Here is a 14,187-nt window from a genome sequence, read left to right on the forward strand (position 1 = left end):
CGAACAGGAGCTATTCTCATCCTACATATTTATTCCGTGAAGTTATAATACGTTGTGCTACCCTTCAGGCGGGACTGCCGTTGTAAACCACAGACAACCCTGGTGGGGTGGTTATCTGTGTTGTAAACATACAAAAAAAGTCTTGTGAGACTTCAACGTTAATGTATGTCTGCTGTGTCAATGGACTCCATTAACCACGTGACATCTGATAAGGAAGAAAATCTTCCAAGTAACAGTTTTGGCCGAACTTCAATTTTAGTACATATTTACTTATTAAGAATTCAATTTTTTTCGTTACAGATGGACAGAATCAACCGTAATGCAAAAAGATCTCCCTTAATTATTTCGAAGATAATTTTAAACTTAATTAGTGCAAATTTAAGTAACGCTCTGGTATCGTAAGAGCATTATATTTTCGTTTTGATTCATTAATTGATGGTTATGATATGCGAGCTTTGTAATTATTGCTCTGTGATACAAAATAATAGGTTTACTACTTATTTTTGTGCATTCTAGAATTCATCTATGTTGTAAATGAACCTTTCTAGGAATTGCAAACAAAATGAAATATATTTGAAATGTAGATATGTGTAGAAATTTAAAAGCGTCGTCCATATGTTTGACTAGAAGCTGATGTGTGTAGTTAATGTAAGTTACATTCTCAGTCAGTAGTCATTAAAATGAACCAATATGAATTAAAAACATTAATTGCTGAGTGCTTTTTGTCGACATTATTTTTTAATCATTTTCTATGTGTACAGTAGTTGTAGGTATGTGTCGTGATTTGTGCCAAAAGTACCACCCCCAACCAAGTGTAGAAAAAATAGGTTGCATTTAAATTAGATTATATCATTTTTTATTCAAACAATCACTGGTCGAAAACAAAATAAAAAGAAAATGTTTCCGTCCTTAAGTCACTTAAAATAATTTTCTATAAAATTGTAATAAAAAAAAAAAGTATTAAATTGAATTTAATTCTAAAGTAGATTATCATCTTACATTATTTCACCTGATACTTCAAAGTTATGGTATTTATAAAGTATCAATTTAAAAGAATTTGTATGCTTGTTGTCTTCGATCGTGATCGATGCTTGGTGTCGTATTGTAGCAAAGTCAAATTATAATATACCTACTTGGATTTTAAATTTTTTAATGTATTTTTGAAGCTCAAATTATAGAGTACCTTACGTACTTTTAATTTTAATCTAAAGCCAGGCTTGGTTTAATCTTAATCACGTAAATGTGTAATTTTATAATACAATACCTATAAACCAAAGACATTTTATGTGAACCTCTTCAGTTTAACATATGGTAAAATAAAAATCAATGTACAATACACATTTATAGCTGTATTAAATTACCTGCTCAAAATGCAATTGTTTTATTTAATTTGTCATTTATCCTCAACAAAAACAGCCATATTGTTGTTGAATTAACCTATTTAAGGTAGTAATGGCCCTCAGAATTGAAGAAAAGGAAGTGAAGGGAAGAGCAATGGTTCCTGAGGAAAAATTCACAGGGTGATCACTATCCCAGCTGTCTAAAATATATACCATTTATTTTCTATATATATTCCCAGTCGTGCGCGGTGTTCCACAGGGGTCGGTGCTCGGCCCCGTTTTGTGGAATATCGGGTATGACTGGGTGCTGAGGGGTGCCCTCCTCCCAGGCCTGAGCGTAATCTGTTACGCAGACGATACGTTGGTCGTGGCCCGGGGGGGGAGTTTTACTGAGTCTGCCCGTCTTGCTACCGCTGGGGTGGCGCATGTCGTCGGCAAAATCAGGAGATTGGGCCTCGACGTGGGGCTCAGTAAATCCGAGGCCATGTGGTTCCACAGGCCCTGGAGAGTGCCACCTGTCGATTCCCATATCGTGGTTGGAGGTGTCCGTATCAGGGTTGGGGTACAGTTGAAGTACCTCGGCCCCATTCTGGACAGTTGTTTGGCCTTCCGTGCTCACTTTCAGAACCTGGTTCCTCGTTTGTTGGGGGTGGCCGGCGCTTTAAGCCGGCTTCTGCCTAACGTCGAGGGGCCTGATCAGGTGACGCGCCGCCTCTATACGAGTGTAGTGCGATCAATGGCCCTATACGGGGCGCCGGCCAGTCCCCGGCCGTGGGCCCCCCCAGAAGGCGACGTGCAAGCTGCTCTGCACGCATTTTACGCAAGAGCATCCGGGTGACGGAAGGCCGGCTATCCTCGACCCACGCTGGTTCTGGCCCAGCGGGGTATCCCGTAGGATAAATCACTCTAACCGGCGCCATCTAGACGAGCTTCGGATAGCCTGCCGACCGAGAGGGCTTGTGGTCGTGGCGCCGACGACCGCCGGTCCGGCGTCCCGAGGGGGAGGGTGATGGGAGAGATGTGCTCCGCACTAAACACTTCACTTTCCACCCTTTGCCTTTTCATGAGTTCTGTCGCATGCGAGGTTTGGATACTGGTTGTTGAGCGACAGGTTTTAGTCGGTTCGACTCCGACATGCTCCGCCCACCATCACCAGTGGAGGGCGGAAGTCCGGCGATTTCCTACTGACAAAAAAAATATTATCTATAAATTACTGCCATATAATAAGAAGGTCGTTTATGGCTTTGCGATAGAACTCTGATGATCTAGATTCTACAATCTGTGTGAAAGCATTTTGTACTGAATCCTGGGAAGAAAACTTTTTATCACGTAGGAAATTGTCCAAATCACGAAAAAAATGGTAGTCCGTTGGAGCAAGGCCTAGGGCCTAGCGAATACGGAGGGTGACGAATGGTTTCTAATTGCAGTTCCCGTAGAGTTAAAACGGTTATCATGAAGCAATAATGGATTCATCAGTTGGGGCTGTTTCACTGTAAGTTTTGCTATCATTGTTCGGAGTTCGGCACAGTAGACATCAGCCGTTAATGCTTGACCAGATCGGAGAAAGCTATAGTGCTAAGACCACCAAACAGTTACCCTTACCTTTTTATTGGTAAGCTTTGCTTTAGGACACTGTTACGGCGTTTGGCCTGGGGTCAGCCATTGCATTTTTCGCTCACGGTTATCGTAAAGAATCCACTTTTTGTCACATTTCACAATTCGATCCAATATTCCTTCATTTCAGTATCGATTCTACAAGGCAACACAAGTTTCAACACGCGTTTCTTTCTGCAGATCAGTCAAATCATGAGGTACCCATTTTTTCATATTTTTTTTGTTATTGATTTGACGCAAATGAGTCAATATTGTTGGTAAGGTAACGTTAAACCTTGCCGCAAATTCCTTGGTAGTTTGGCTCGGATCGGCTTCCACTATCTCTTTCAATTCATTGTTATTCACATGTGTGGGTGGTCTTCCACGTGGTTCGTTCTTCAAATAAAATTTCCATCCCAAAAGCGTTGAAACTAAAAGCGCACGGTGCGTTCATGGCAGTCCCCTCCAAACGCAATTGACATTGTAAGCTGTTTCTGCAGCATTAGTTCCGCGTCGGAACTCGTATTCAAAAATCACTTGAATTTTCGAAGTATCCATCTTTTTTTGTCTAAGCGGAATAAAAAATAGAACTGAAAGCAGATAATCGAATGTTGCACATTTTTTAAAAGAAGAACCTCATAGGTACGACTTGAAAAAAAGTTTCACTCAAAAATCTCAAACCATGAAGGTTCTGTGCCAATTAGAAGTACCTATTACAATAAAATGGCAATTTCATAGTTTAACCCTTTTATAAAGTTAGCAATTTATTAATTTTTTCAAAGTATGTTGCTACTATATTATCCTAAGGAACTTTGTTTATAGCTGGTGTCCAATGACACCACTTCTCTTTTTTTTCTTATGATTAATTTGTAATAAATATATAATATAATATAATGCAATAGTAAACTATTTCCCATGTACAAAATATGACAGCAATACAGGCAGTAGAACATCTTGTGAGTCCACTTGGGTAGTTACCACCACCCTGCCTATTTCTGCTGTGAATCAGTAATGCAGTTCAAAGGATGGGGCAGCTGTTGTACTGTAAAAACTGAGATCTTAAACTCATATCTCAAGTTAGGTGGTGGTAGCATTTACGTTGTAAATATCTATAGGCTCCAGTAATCACTTAACACCAGGTAGCCTGTGAGATTGTGAAACCCTCTAAGCAATTAATAAAAAAATGATTGTTGTAATCAACTCAGCAACAAATGTGCATCAATTTTAACATCAACATAAGATCTCAAATCATTTTAAATTAGTCTACAAATTAAATACAATAATTTATAGACTGATTTAAAATGAAGCAAACTCTTTACTAGTTAATTTATAGTTTGGTTTCACAAAATACGCGAAAAATTTAATGATGAATATCTACATAATAATTTCACTATTGTTTAACCATTATATTGAGGTAATAAGTATGTACCTAAGGTCATAAGGTACTTAGGGACACTTCATAAAATGAATGAAAGAATTTTTTACATATTATTTTATATGTAATGAAAAATAAAACTTAATTTTATAAATACAAAGGAAAATTATCACAAGCCAGATCATTCGCCTCCCCTTAAAGCCAAAACAAGATGAAGTACTGAACCTCCCTGAACTTTGTAATCTTGAGCTGTCTTCTCATCATTCCTAAAATAAATCATAATTACAACAATAATGGTAGCTACATAGAACATGATGAACTTGAATAGTTCCATGTCTAACTTAATTTGATAACTGCAATCTAATAGTGATTCTAAAAGTTTTTTTTAAAAGATTAGAGAATTAAAGCAATTGGTCCTGAATGTTAGAGTAAGTTGAAGGTAGGAGTGATATCATAATATGTTTAACATCTTCATTAAAGATCAATGCACCTACGTATTTCGTGGGCGATGATTTTCAAAATTAAACTTACATTTGTTTTCCTGAAAATATGAGACGCTGTTGCTGCGGCGGAATGCCTTCCTTTTCTTCTACTCTTTCTTTGATTCTTTCCACTTTGTCGGTGGGTTCTATATCTATTTCAATTTCTTTACCAGTAAGCGTCTGGAAATCATTTAAATTACAGGTTAGATCGGCTTCTTTATTTATAATACAGTTTGAAAATACGTGACTCACCTTGACTTTAATCAACATTTTAAAAGAGTGTTATAATTATTGATTATGTAGCAAGGAGATAAATTCGAATGACTATGTATAAAATGATACACCAATTACTTTTTTTATTTTCGACCACTTTTCTAATAGGAGAGCAGTGCGCCCCTACAGCGATTGACATAAGTGTATCTATGGCGATTGACAAACACAATGACATAGTGACACTTTGTTAAGATTTGTAGGCAAAAGCATTGAGATTTACTATTCGATTCAGCAAATCAAGTTTTTTTCGTTGTTTAACGATATTCGCATGTAACAAACATCAAATCCAGAAAAAATGTAATATACATAATTTCTGTGGATGGGTCGTTTAGTGAGCTCGCCCGGATTCGCAACCCGGTTCGTTTCTGCCGGCAAGAAGTAATGCGGTTCAGCTTGAAAAACGCGACAATATTTATATAAACTTTCAACTGAAGCCTAGGTTCCAGTACGTGAGAAACGTGGACCTCCACGACCACATGCGCCTAGAGTCCATCAGGAAATATTTACAATCGGCATCAGTGCGCCATTTCGAAAAAGCGGCACAACATAAGAACCCTCTCATTGTGGCCGCCGGTAACTACATTCCTGATGCTGCCAACCGAATGGAAAACAGTCGACATTACCTTAAGCATGTCTTTTCGGATCCTCTCGATCCACTAACGGTGCTTTTAGGTACCTGAAGCACCGGTAATCGTTCTCGTCGAACCTATCATTTGCGACGAAGGGCTCGGTGAGAAAGTAAAGCCACAGACACAACTCACGGAGTTTCTCACCAGTGTGCTTAGTGCGAGTTTTGTAACGTTCTCACTAGCGAGCCAGTTTGCTCAAATTTGTATGCAATTGGAACAGCGCCCCTAGCGGCAAACGTACTCGGTGTTATTTTGTGAGTGCGAGTTCATATTAACGTTGTGATCTCGTAACCGAGTAATTTTACCGAAATGAGTACTACGAATGACATTTGTGCGAGTGCGTGTTACAAATTAGTGGATTTTAACGTTTCGATCGAGTATTTCTTTAGTAGTTTTATTTTTCCAACTAGAGAGGCAAAAGTATCATGCCATAGAGCCTAATCTTTTTTTATGAAAAATGATAATATGGAGTGAAATGGATTTGATTAATTTGAAGCATTAATCAATTGGCATGGAATGAAATGAAATGAGATCAGATAATATGGGATAAAATATAATCTCTGCAAAATGCTGATTATATACTGAGATTTTTTTCAGTGGACCTTTTCGAAGACTTCGAGAAGCTACGTCCAGCGGATTTGTTTATTTTTTTTAAATTTTCGCACTTTCACAGATACTAAACAGTTAATAAACCCACGTTACTTTGTTATTGCACAGATGGGTGGACGAGCTCCCGGCCCACCTAATCTTAAGTGGTTACCGGAGCCCATAGACATCTACAACGCAAATGCCGCCTCCCACCTTGAGATATTAGTTCTAAGGTCTCAGTATAGTTACAACGGTTGTTCCACCCTTCAAACCGAAACGCATTACTGCTTCACGGCAAAAATAGGCAGGGTGGTGATACCTACCCGTGCGGACTCACAAGACGTCCTACCACCAGTAATTACAAAAATTAATTTTGCGGGTTTGATTTTTATTACATGATGCTATTCCTTTACAGTGAAAGTCAATCGTAAACATTTGATAAGTACGTATTTCATTAGAAAAATTGATACCCGCCGGCGGGATTAGAACACCGGTGCATTGCAAGATACGAATACACCGGACGCCTTAACCTTTAGGCCAGGACGGTCTCAAAATTACACTTATACACGAAGAAATATTAAATACGCATTAACTAAGAAACATTAAATAGACAAAATAAAACAATTCACACAATTTAGCTCCTCGCGGTCCCTCCAAAATATCTTTTCATCTTTTTTTCCTAGTTGTTCAATTGTAAATGAATAAATCAAAATCAAATCGAGTTTACGTTCTATACGGTGAAAAATGAAGAATTGTGAGTGTGAGTTGAGATATGCTACTCGCTTCGCAGGGCGTTTATTCACCGAGAGCAGCAATAATATTATTTCTCGTATATTGGTAGCACGTGATGTTTTGGCATTAGACCGTCTAAATGAAATACAACGCATTTTAACAGCATTTTAATGGGAACCAACTACTTTCAAAATTATTCGGGTAATGTCACGTGTTCAATACTATTTTGTACCCTTAGAATTAAAGTGGCTCAACCCAAAATTCTTAGTTTCTGGTAAACTTTAATATTGTAATACAATAATTGTATTTTTTTAGTTTTTCGGTTTAAACACTTTAAGGCATGCCATTTTATTTGAAAAAGACAGAAAGAGTACTTTGTCCTTTTCTAGACTAAAAGAGACTGTTTAATTTTATAAGCTGATAGAATAATATAGAAAAGAATAATAGGATACCCTCTAATCGTCACATTGGAAAAAGGTATGGCTTTATCATTTTATTATTAAATTTTTTTTTTATTGCATTTATAAAACTAATTTAATTTACAGTATGTAAATACATATATCTATAACTAATCCGTACTTGTCAAATTCCTCATAAATTGTCAACATTCTTAATAAAATTCCTATTAATAATATACAAGTGCAAATGTTGAGCTGCTTGCCAGAAATGATATGATAGTGTTTTGTTTTTTTGTTGTTTCCTTGTAGGCTGCCTGTAATAATCTAAATCTGTGTGAAAGGCAATAAATGATTTTATTATTATCTACTAATGGTAGTCCAGTGGTCGAAATTTGACCATAATTTATTTAAATTTTAAGTTTGAACATTATTATAGTTCTATTGTCACCTTTCTATTATCATCATTTCTATAATAATCATTGCTCTATGTCGCCAAGGCTACATTATAGAAAAATAATATTAAAGACAAAAAATATTAATCTATTCTCAATTTGACCACAGATTGATAAATCAATAAACAAAAAAAGTATAAATGCATGTGTGTGTGTGTGTGTGTCAAATACATGGTAATGTGTGTAAGGCTTTTTTATTCATTTAGTTTATTTTTTTATTGTTTATGCACAATTAAAAAAAAAAATTCTCTATATTCTCTATAAGTGTGGGAAATTTCATACTTCTCCGTCCGCGCAATTTTTGTAAAAAGGAGTACAACATTTTTGCTTCACGTATTACCTACTTAAAATGTAGGTTCTTAATAATAATACATAAGTGTTTTGAAATATAAAACTAATCTTAAATTTTTTAGTTATACCACTTCCATTCTAAGGGTGCAATTTCGTAAACAAACTTTGCCGTAATGGCGTAACCATAGATTATACACTTAATATATTTGAGATAGATGCGCAACTCTCATTTTTATTTTTGCTTTAGTTAGAGCCCAGGACAGCAGGCGTCGCTGCTGTCGATTATTAATCTCCCTACCCCCCACCAGGTGGCTTTTTTAGTAATTTTAATATTTTTTATAATTAACTCTCTTTATGAAAAAATCTTATCGTTTAGAATCGCTGAAATTCCCGGTAGTACTTATGAAATATTAAAGAACGTTTGATTGTGTTCAGCATTCTAATCGATAAGACCTTTTCATACAGAGAGAAAACAGTTTTTTTAAATAAAAAGCTGTAATTCTCTGTAAGCTATTTAATTTCCCTATATTACAAACAATTTACTGTTAAAAGATAGTATGAACGTACAATTGTATAAAATTTCGAATAACAATAACTCCTCTAGATTAATCCTACTAGAGTACTTATTAACATTAAATCGAAAGTTATCTAAAAGTTAATTAAGTCTAGATAATCAAATCATTCAATGTCACTTAAGTCATTTGTGCGAAATATAAACATGTCAGCTTTCCATTACAAACATAGTAGACAATTTGAATTAAATTTAATAAATTTGTTTCTTAACTATAGCAGTTCTTGCTTAAAGTTGATCGTGACAGATCATGACCTTGTATGAAAATATTACATCTATAAACACTACCTATGCTTCGTCATACAATAATTGTCATTTATACTAGCATTGTAGAGATAATACACACACTAAAGTGAATACTAAATTATTCTTAGCATTCTTATAAACATTTAGAAATTTAAGAAACGATTAACCCACAATCATGTTCATAACATGTGACATTTTGTTCTGCACAAACGTTTTATTACATGATTTGAAAAACAAAAAATGTTTAAAAAATGTAATGATGATTTAAAGTACTCTTAAATATTGATAGTTTGTACTTAATGACGCTTATAGTAATCTTAGACATGATTACATTAGTTATACTTTTATTCCCTATCTAAATTATTTCTATTCTGACGTTTCTGATGCTTTAGCTTTGGTAATACTAGATGAAACAAACAGCAGATTGAAAGAAAATCATCTTAAAGTTAATTACATTCATTACAAACCATTAGTTTACATTTTGTTAAAAAAGAAACTGGTGTTCGTTACATGCAAATGAATTATAAACATACACATGCAAACATAAAATGTAAATTTATCTTTTAATCCAAATTAAATGTACACTAATATTACATCTAAATAATAGAAAGGGTTTCGAAAATTTTTATTGCACTCAACAGCAGACGAGCACGCAACCCGGCCCGTGATAAGTGGTCACCAGTGCTTATAAACTTCAGCAGTGCCATAGGGGTTGCTGTCTATCACTTAAGTTTTAATAAATTATTAATATACTCAGTCACAAGCATATTGATTTCACATAATGAAAATGTAAGAAACATAATCATGTTTGGGCATTTTCATTTATATCTGCTCATACAGAAAACACAACTTAGCAAATATATTCCACAGTAAATCTAAATAATTGCAAATAATGCTTTTAAAGACCGTTGACTTTTGATCATTAATTAAAATCATCTTCTCGTAGAATTTACAAAAGGTTATTTACAAAAATTTATATCAGTATTTTCATATATTACTAACTTACTAATTACAACTATTCAAACGTAATACTATAACTATAAGAACTAAACAACCTATTTTAAAACAAAATTGGCATCAATTTAGTTCTTATGAACTATTTCAATTATTAATTTATCAATTATAAACATATTTAAAAAAAATTAAGATCCCTTGAGAGTTCACATTCCTTGCTGAATCAGTTTCTCTTCTGAAACGGAGAAACAAAGTATCTTAAGTATGTAACAAATATTGAAAAAATACGACCATGAAAAATTTAGTGTTAATGTAATCTTACTTACAAATTAATATATTACATAACACGTTCTGGTTCAAATATAGTGCATCAATATTTTCATGTTTCAGACATTTTAGTGCTCCTTATAATTTTTCCATAAAATTTTGTCATTATCAAACCTTTGTCTACAAAAATAAAAACATTATTTTATATTGGGTAGAAGGATGAACGTGGTCACAGGCCACTTGGTGTAACTTAGTTATCAAACACCAGGAAACAAAACGTGAATGCCATCATCTAACTTTGGATGTGAGATCAATTGTGCTGTATTTTATTTAAACAGGAAAGCATGACTGATTGATCATTCCAAAAAACTAGTTCGGGCCCACTTGACAATAAGCATATAATACGCTGAGTTGCAAAACATAAATACTTCCACCCACTCGAGACAATTTTATTATCTGAGGTGTGTGTGTGATAGTACGAGACTTAATACCGACTGTTTTGATCAAAACTTAACATATATGATAGCTAGGCAGCAGAAATAGGAAGGACCATTAGTTGGTGCTAATTCATTTAATTATATTATGAATAATAATTATGTTAGCAAATAATATACCGGGAAAATAGTGTCAACTCACCGTTATCAAGGCATCCGAAATAGCATTTCATTTTCGATCTTCGAGGCATGCTGATTTTTAATAATAAACATTCTGTAAGAAATGAAAATAGTTACACAGGCTTACGAAACGCTAACGAAGAAAAAAGTATTGGAGCCAAGTTATGTCTAAAGAGAATTCAAAACAGAGTTTCTCAATGTCTAATCGTCTAATATTCTCATAAAGCTAAAAGTTGCTCTAAATTAATACTACAACGTAAAATAACTCACACCAAGACCAAAAAAAAACGATTTAAAAAATTAAATCGTTACGACATTTTGAAAACTTTTTTTTTTTTTTTGAGATTGTTTTACGGCCCTGGAATTTTGAAAACTTCAAAGCAGTGTTTCCACTTACGTTTTTTTTAACACATTTTACCCTAGTTTCTTTTGAATTTACCCTAAAATTTCCTAGACAACTTTCATAAATCCTTTATATGAGTCGACTATTATCAAAGCCGGCAATCTGACTTTTGGACAATGATTGGTAAATCAGAAAAACGAATTATTGACTTTATATTCCATTGGCAGTCACAAAACTCTTCGGAACGACATCTTAGATAAATAACAGGTTAACTATTAACCTTTATTTAATGCAGGTTTTGAACCGTATTCTTTGAAGGAGACGATTATATTCAAATAAATCTGTATTGACATATCAATAAATTTTTTTTGTCCAAATGCACAGATTGCCACCTTTGATAATAGACGACTCATATAGAAAGCGTAAATAAAATACAGAAAATAAACCACAGCATATTATTTAATGTAGGTATATATAATATAAACGCCCCCAGAAGATCATAGATCTATAGGATTAGAATTTTCAAGGAAGTCGACGCATTGCTTTTATATTCTTTTGCTGCACAACCTAACACTGTTCGGTTCTAAAATTGAGCAATTGTTTGCTGGCAAAGTTGGGAACTTTCTATGAAGCAAGCCGTTCAGGGTTTCATTAGAAAGCCTGTTTCTTTTGTCAGTTTTTAAATTTGAGAACACTGAATAATCTTTCCACCTCAGTCTTTGAAGAAGGAACTGCTAGCAAAAGTGAAATGACAATTACAAGGTTTTCGTAAATGAAATTACCATGATAATCTTTCATGGTACATGAAGTACCTGTATATTACAATACAAGTAAGTTCTGGTGACATCAACGAAAATAGGTAAATAAAAATTTGGCGGATTATACTTATTGGGATTCTGGGGAATCCCTAAGAAAAAGCAGTGGCTTAATCTATGATTTACTTTACTAGAGGGTTACTGTTGAATCAAACCTTTATAGTTTTTATACACAACTCTGTTTTATTCTTTTACTTGTCAACTCGACTTAATGTCATTCTCTCTCCATAAAATAAAATGTTCATTGTTTTACTTTAATTATCGTTTATTTTAAAATTCACAACAGTTACTAGTATAGGCTTTGCTTTTTACCCCGAAATATCCTAAATCCTGGTATTTTTTAAATTGTCTTTATCATCCAAAATATCAGCTATTTTTCCCTAAAAAAGGGAGAATTCCCTAAAAGTGGAAGCACTGCTTCAAAGTACGCTACATTTTTTATTGAGTCAGAACTCATATCTGCCATCTAGTGAGTTTATTAGATCATTAATGCCTAAAAGTTACAAAAATGACGTCGCCACAGGAGTAAGATGACGCTAGTTGTATGTTATTTTCCTTTGTATGGGAGTTGCACCCCCCTGGGCGTAACCTTTAAAATACACGGAAACTGCCCAGCATAAACATATTTTTTTAGTAACTTTAATAGAAGTATTAGAATTAGAAGTTTATTATAGAATTTATTTAATTGTAATTACATATTTAGACATACTTAGCATAATTAATCTTGAAATAGGTAATTATTTCAGCTTTTTTTAATTAAAGAAATTATGTTTTACATAGGTTTAATCATTTACCCGTTGAACGTTTATAAAATGATTGTATTTACGGTAATAGTGTTGATGATCTTCATTAGGTGGCCCAAATATACTAAAATTATTACGAGCATCCATCCTTATTTATAAATGTGTAAAGAAGCAAAATTATTGTTACATTGTTCAAATTTCTATATAATTTATAAATATAAATCTGTACGTATGTACCTCTAAATATGTATATTGCGCGCGCGTGTGTGTGTGTGTGTGCGCGTGTGTATGTGCGTGTGTGTATATATTTCTATAATAGATAGGTACACAGTGTGCAATTCATTTCGAAATTATTCTTGCCCATCTAATGGTTGTCTGGAAGAGATCACTCTTAGCGATAAGACCAAGAAATAATGTTTCACAATATTTATTCATTTTGTGTACAATAAAGAATACTCTTTCACTGGTGGTAGGACCTCTTGTGAGTCCACACGGGTAGGTACCACCACCCCGCCTATTTCCGCCGTGAAGCAGTAATGCGTTTCGGTTCGAAGGGTGGGGTAGCCGTTGTAACTATACTGAGACCTTAGAACTTATATCTCGAGGTGGGTGGCGCATTTACGTTGTAGATGTCTATGGGCTCCAGTAACCACTTAACATCAGGTGGGCTGTGAGCTCGTCCATCCATCTAATCAATAAAAAAAAAACAACTCTATCTCACTCTCTCTCTCTCATCAAACAACTCTTTAAAAAAAAGCAATGATTTAATAAGAATTAAATGAAAAAGCAACGAATTAATATGTATTTACAACTAGCTAGACGTCTATAAAATTTTCTAACCGAAAAAATATACGTGTATAAACCATTAGAATAGATAAAACCTTAAAAAACAACATTATTATTAAAAACGAAAGAAAAAATCTTGATATTGTATTGGTTTCACGGCAAAATTTTTAGTGACTACTTAACTTGCTTGAAAGTGAAGAAATACTCTCAAAATCCATTAATTTGCAACTCGCACTCGCACATACAATAATCGAGAGCCTCACTTCGGTAAAGCTATTCGATACATGAGACAGCAACATAAACAAACCTTCTCTCTCCCACAAAATGAGATTCATAAGCTTACCACTAGGTGGCACTGATACAAACTCACACAAATTAAACATAAAATTAACATCGACTGAGTAATTAAAAAAAACTCGCACTAAGCACAGGTACATTACCCATTACCCGACTAATTATAACTATCGTTAGAAAGCTTGCCATTTCAATTAAACGCCTTAAAAAAAACCTTGCGTGCTACCAATATAAAAGAAAAAATTATTGCTTTATCACGATCACCCCTGCCCTATGTGGCAGGGAGCTTCGTCCCGGGCAGTGGGGATTGCCCCGAGGCCCGTTCCGTGCCCCCGAAAGGGGGTACGAGGACCCTTCTTGCTTCTCAAGATGAATAAACGTCCTGCAAATCGAGTAACTCG

General features: G+C 34.5%; 3 protein-coding genes and 1 long non-coding RNA gene across 4 annotated transcripts in view; 1 reads left to right on the forward strand and 3 right to left on the reverse strand.

The window, feature by feature from the left end:
• Positions 1-1,371, forward strand: part of LOC114251807 (ubiquitin-conjugating enzyme E2Q-like protein 1) — a 33,252-nt gene extending 31,881 nt beyond the window's left edge. Inside the window, exon 6 of the mRNA XM_028186201.2 lies at positions 301-1,371. The gene's annotated coding sequence lies outside the window, so the exon portion shown is untranslated. The remainder of the gene's footprint in view (positions 1-300) is intronic.
• Positions 296-3,590, reverse strand: LOC149503151 (uncharacterized). The gene is made up of 2 exons (XM_089740370.1): positions 2,943-3,590; positions 296-2,524 (listed from the first exon to the last, which is right to left on the reverse strand). Exon 2 carries the CDS (start codon positions 1,867-1,869, stop codon positions 1,564-1,566), a length of 306 nt encoding a protein of 101 aa, XP_089596496.1. The 5' UTR covers positions 1,870-2,524; positions 2,943-3,590; the 3' UTR covers positions 296-1,563.
• A 734-nt stretch (positions 3,591-4,324) lies between these two features.
• On the reverse strand, positions 4,325-5,203 carry Nedd8 (Nedd8 ubiquitin like modifier). Its single transcript, XM_028186203.2, has 3 exons — positions 5,043-5,203; positions 4,840-4,970; positions 4,325-4,574 (listed from the first exon to the last, which is right to left on the reverse strand). Exons 1-3 carry the CDS (start codon positions 5,058-5,060, stop codon positions 4,490-4,492), a joined length of 234 nt encoding a protein of 77 aa, XP_028042004.1. The 5' UTR covers positions 5,061-5,203; the 3' UTR covers positions 4,325-4,489.
• Positions 5,204-8,652: 3,449 nt separating this feature from the next.
• Positions 8,653-14,133, reverse strand: LOC149503152 (uncharacterized). The gene is made up of 4 exons (XR_016325810.1): positions 11,076-14,133; positions 10,828-10,899; positions 10,251-10,371; positions 8,653-10,159 (listed from the first exon to the last, which is right to left on the reverse strand). It is a non-coding gene; the product is annotated as an uncharacterized LOC149503152 (long non-coding RNA).
• Positions 14,134-14,187: the final 54 nt, after the last annotated feature.

Source organism: Bombyx mandarina, chromosome 04 (genome assembly GCF_030267445.1).
Source record: "Bombyx mandarina strain Sakado chromosome 04, ASM3026744v2".
Lineage (NCBI taxonomy): Eukaryota > Metazoa > Arthropoda > Insecta > Lepidoptera > Bombycidae > Bombyx > Bombyx mandarina.

Coding starts and splice junctions, on each gene's coding strand:
- LOC149503151 (XM_089740370.1), bottom strand. CDS start 1,869: ATGGGAATCGACAGGTGGCACTCTCCAGGGCCTGTGGAACCACATGGC.
- Nedd8 (XM_028186203.2), bottom strand. Junction 4,575..4,839: donor ATATTTTCAGGAAAACAAAT/GTAAGTTTAATT, acceptor GATTTATTTTAG/GAATGATGAGAAGACAGCTC.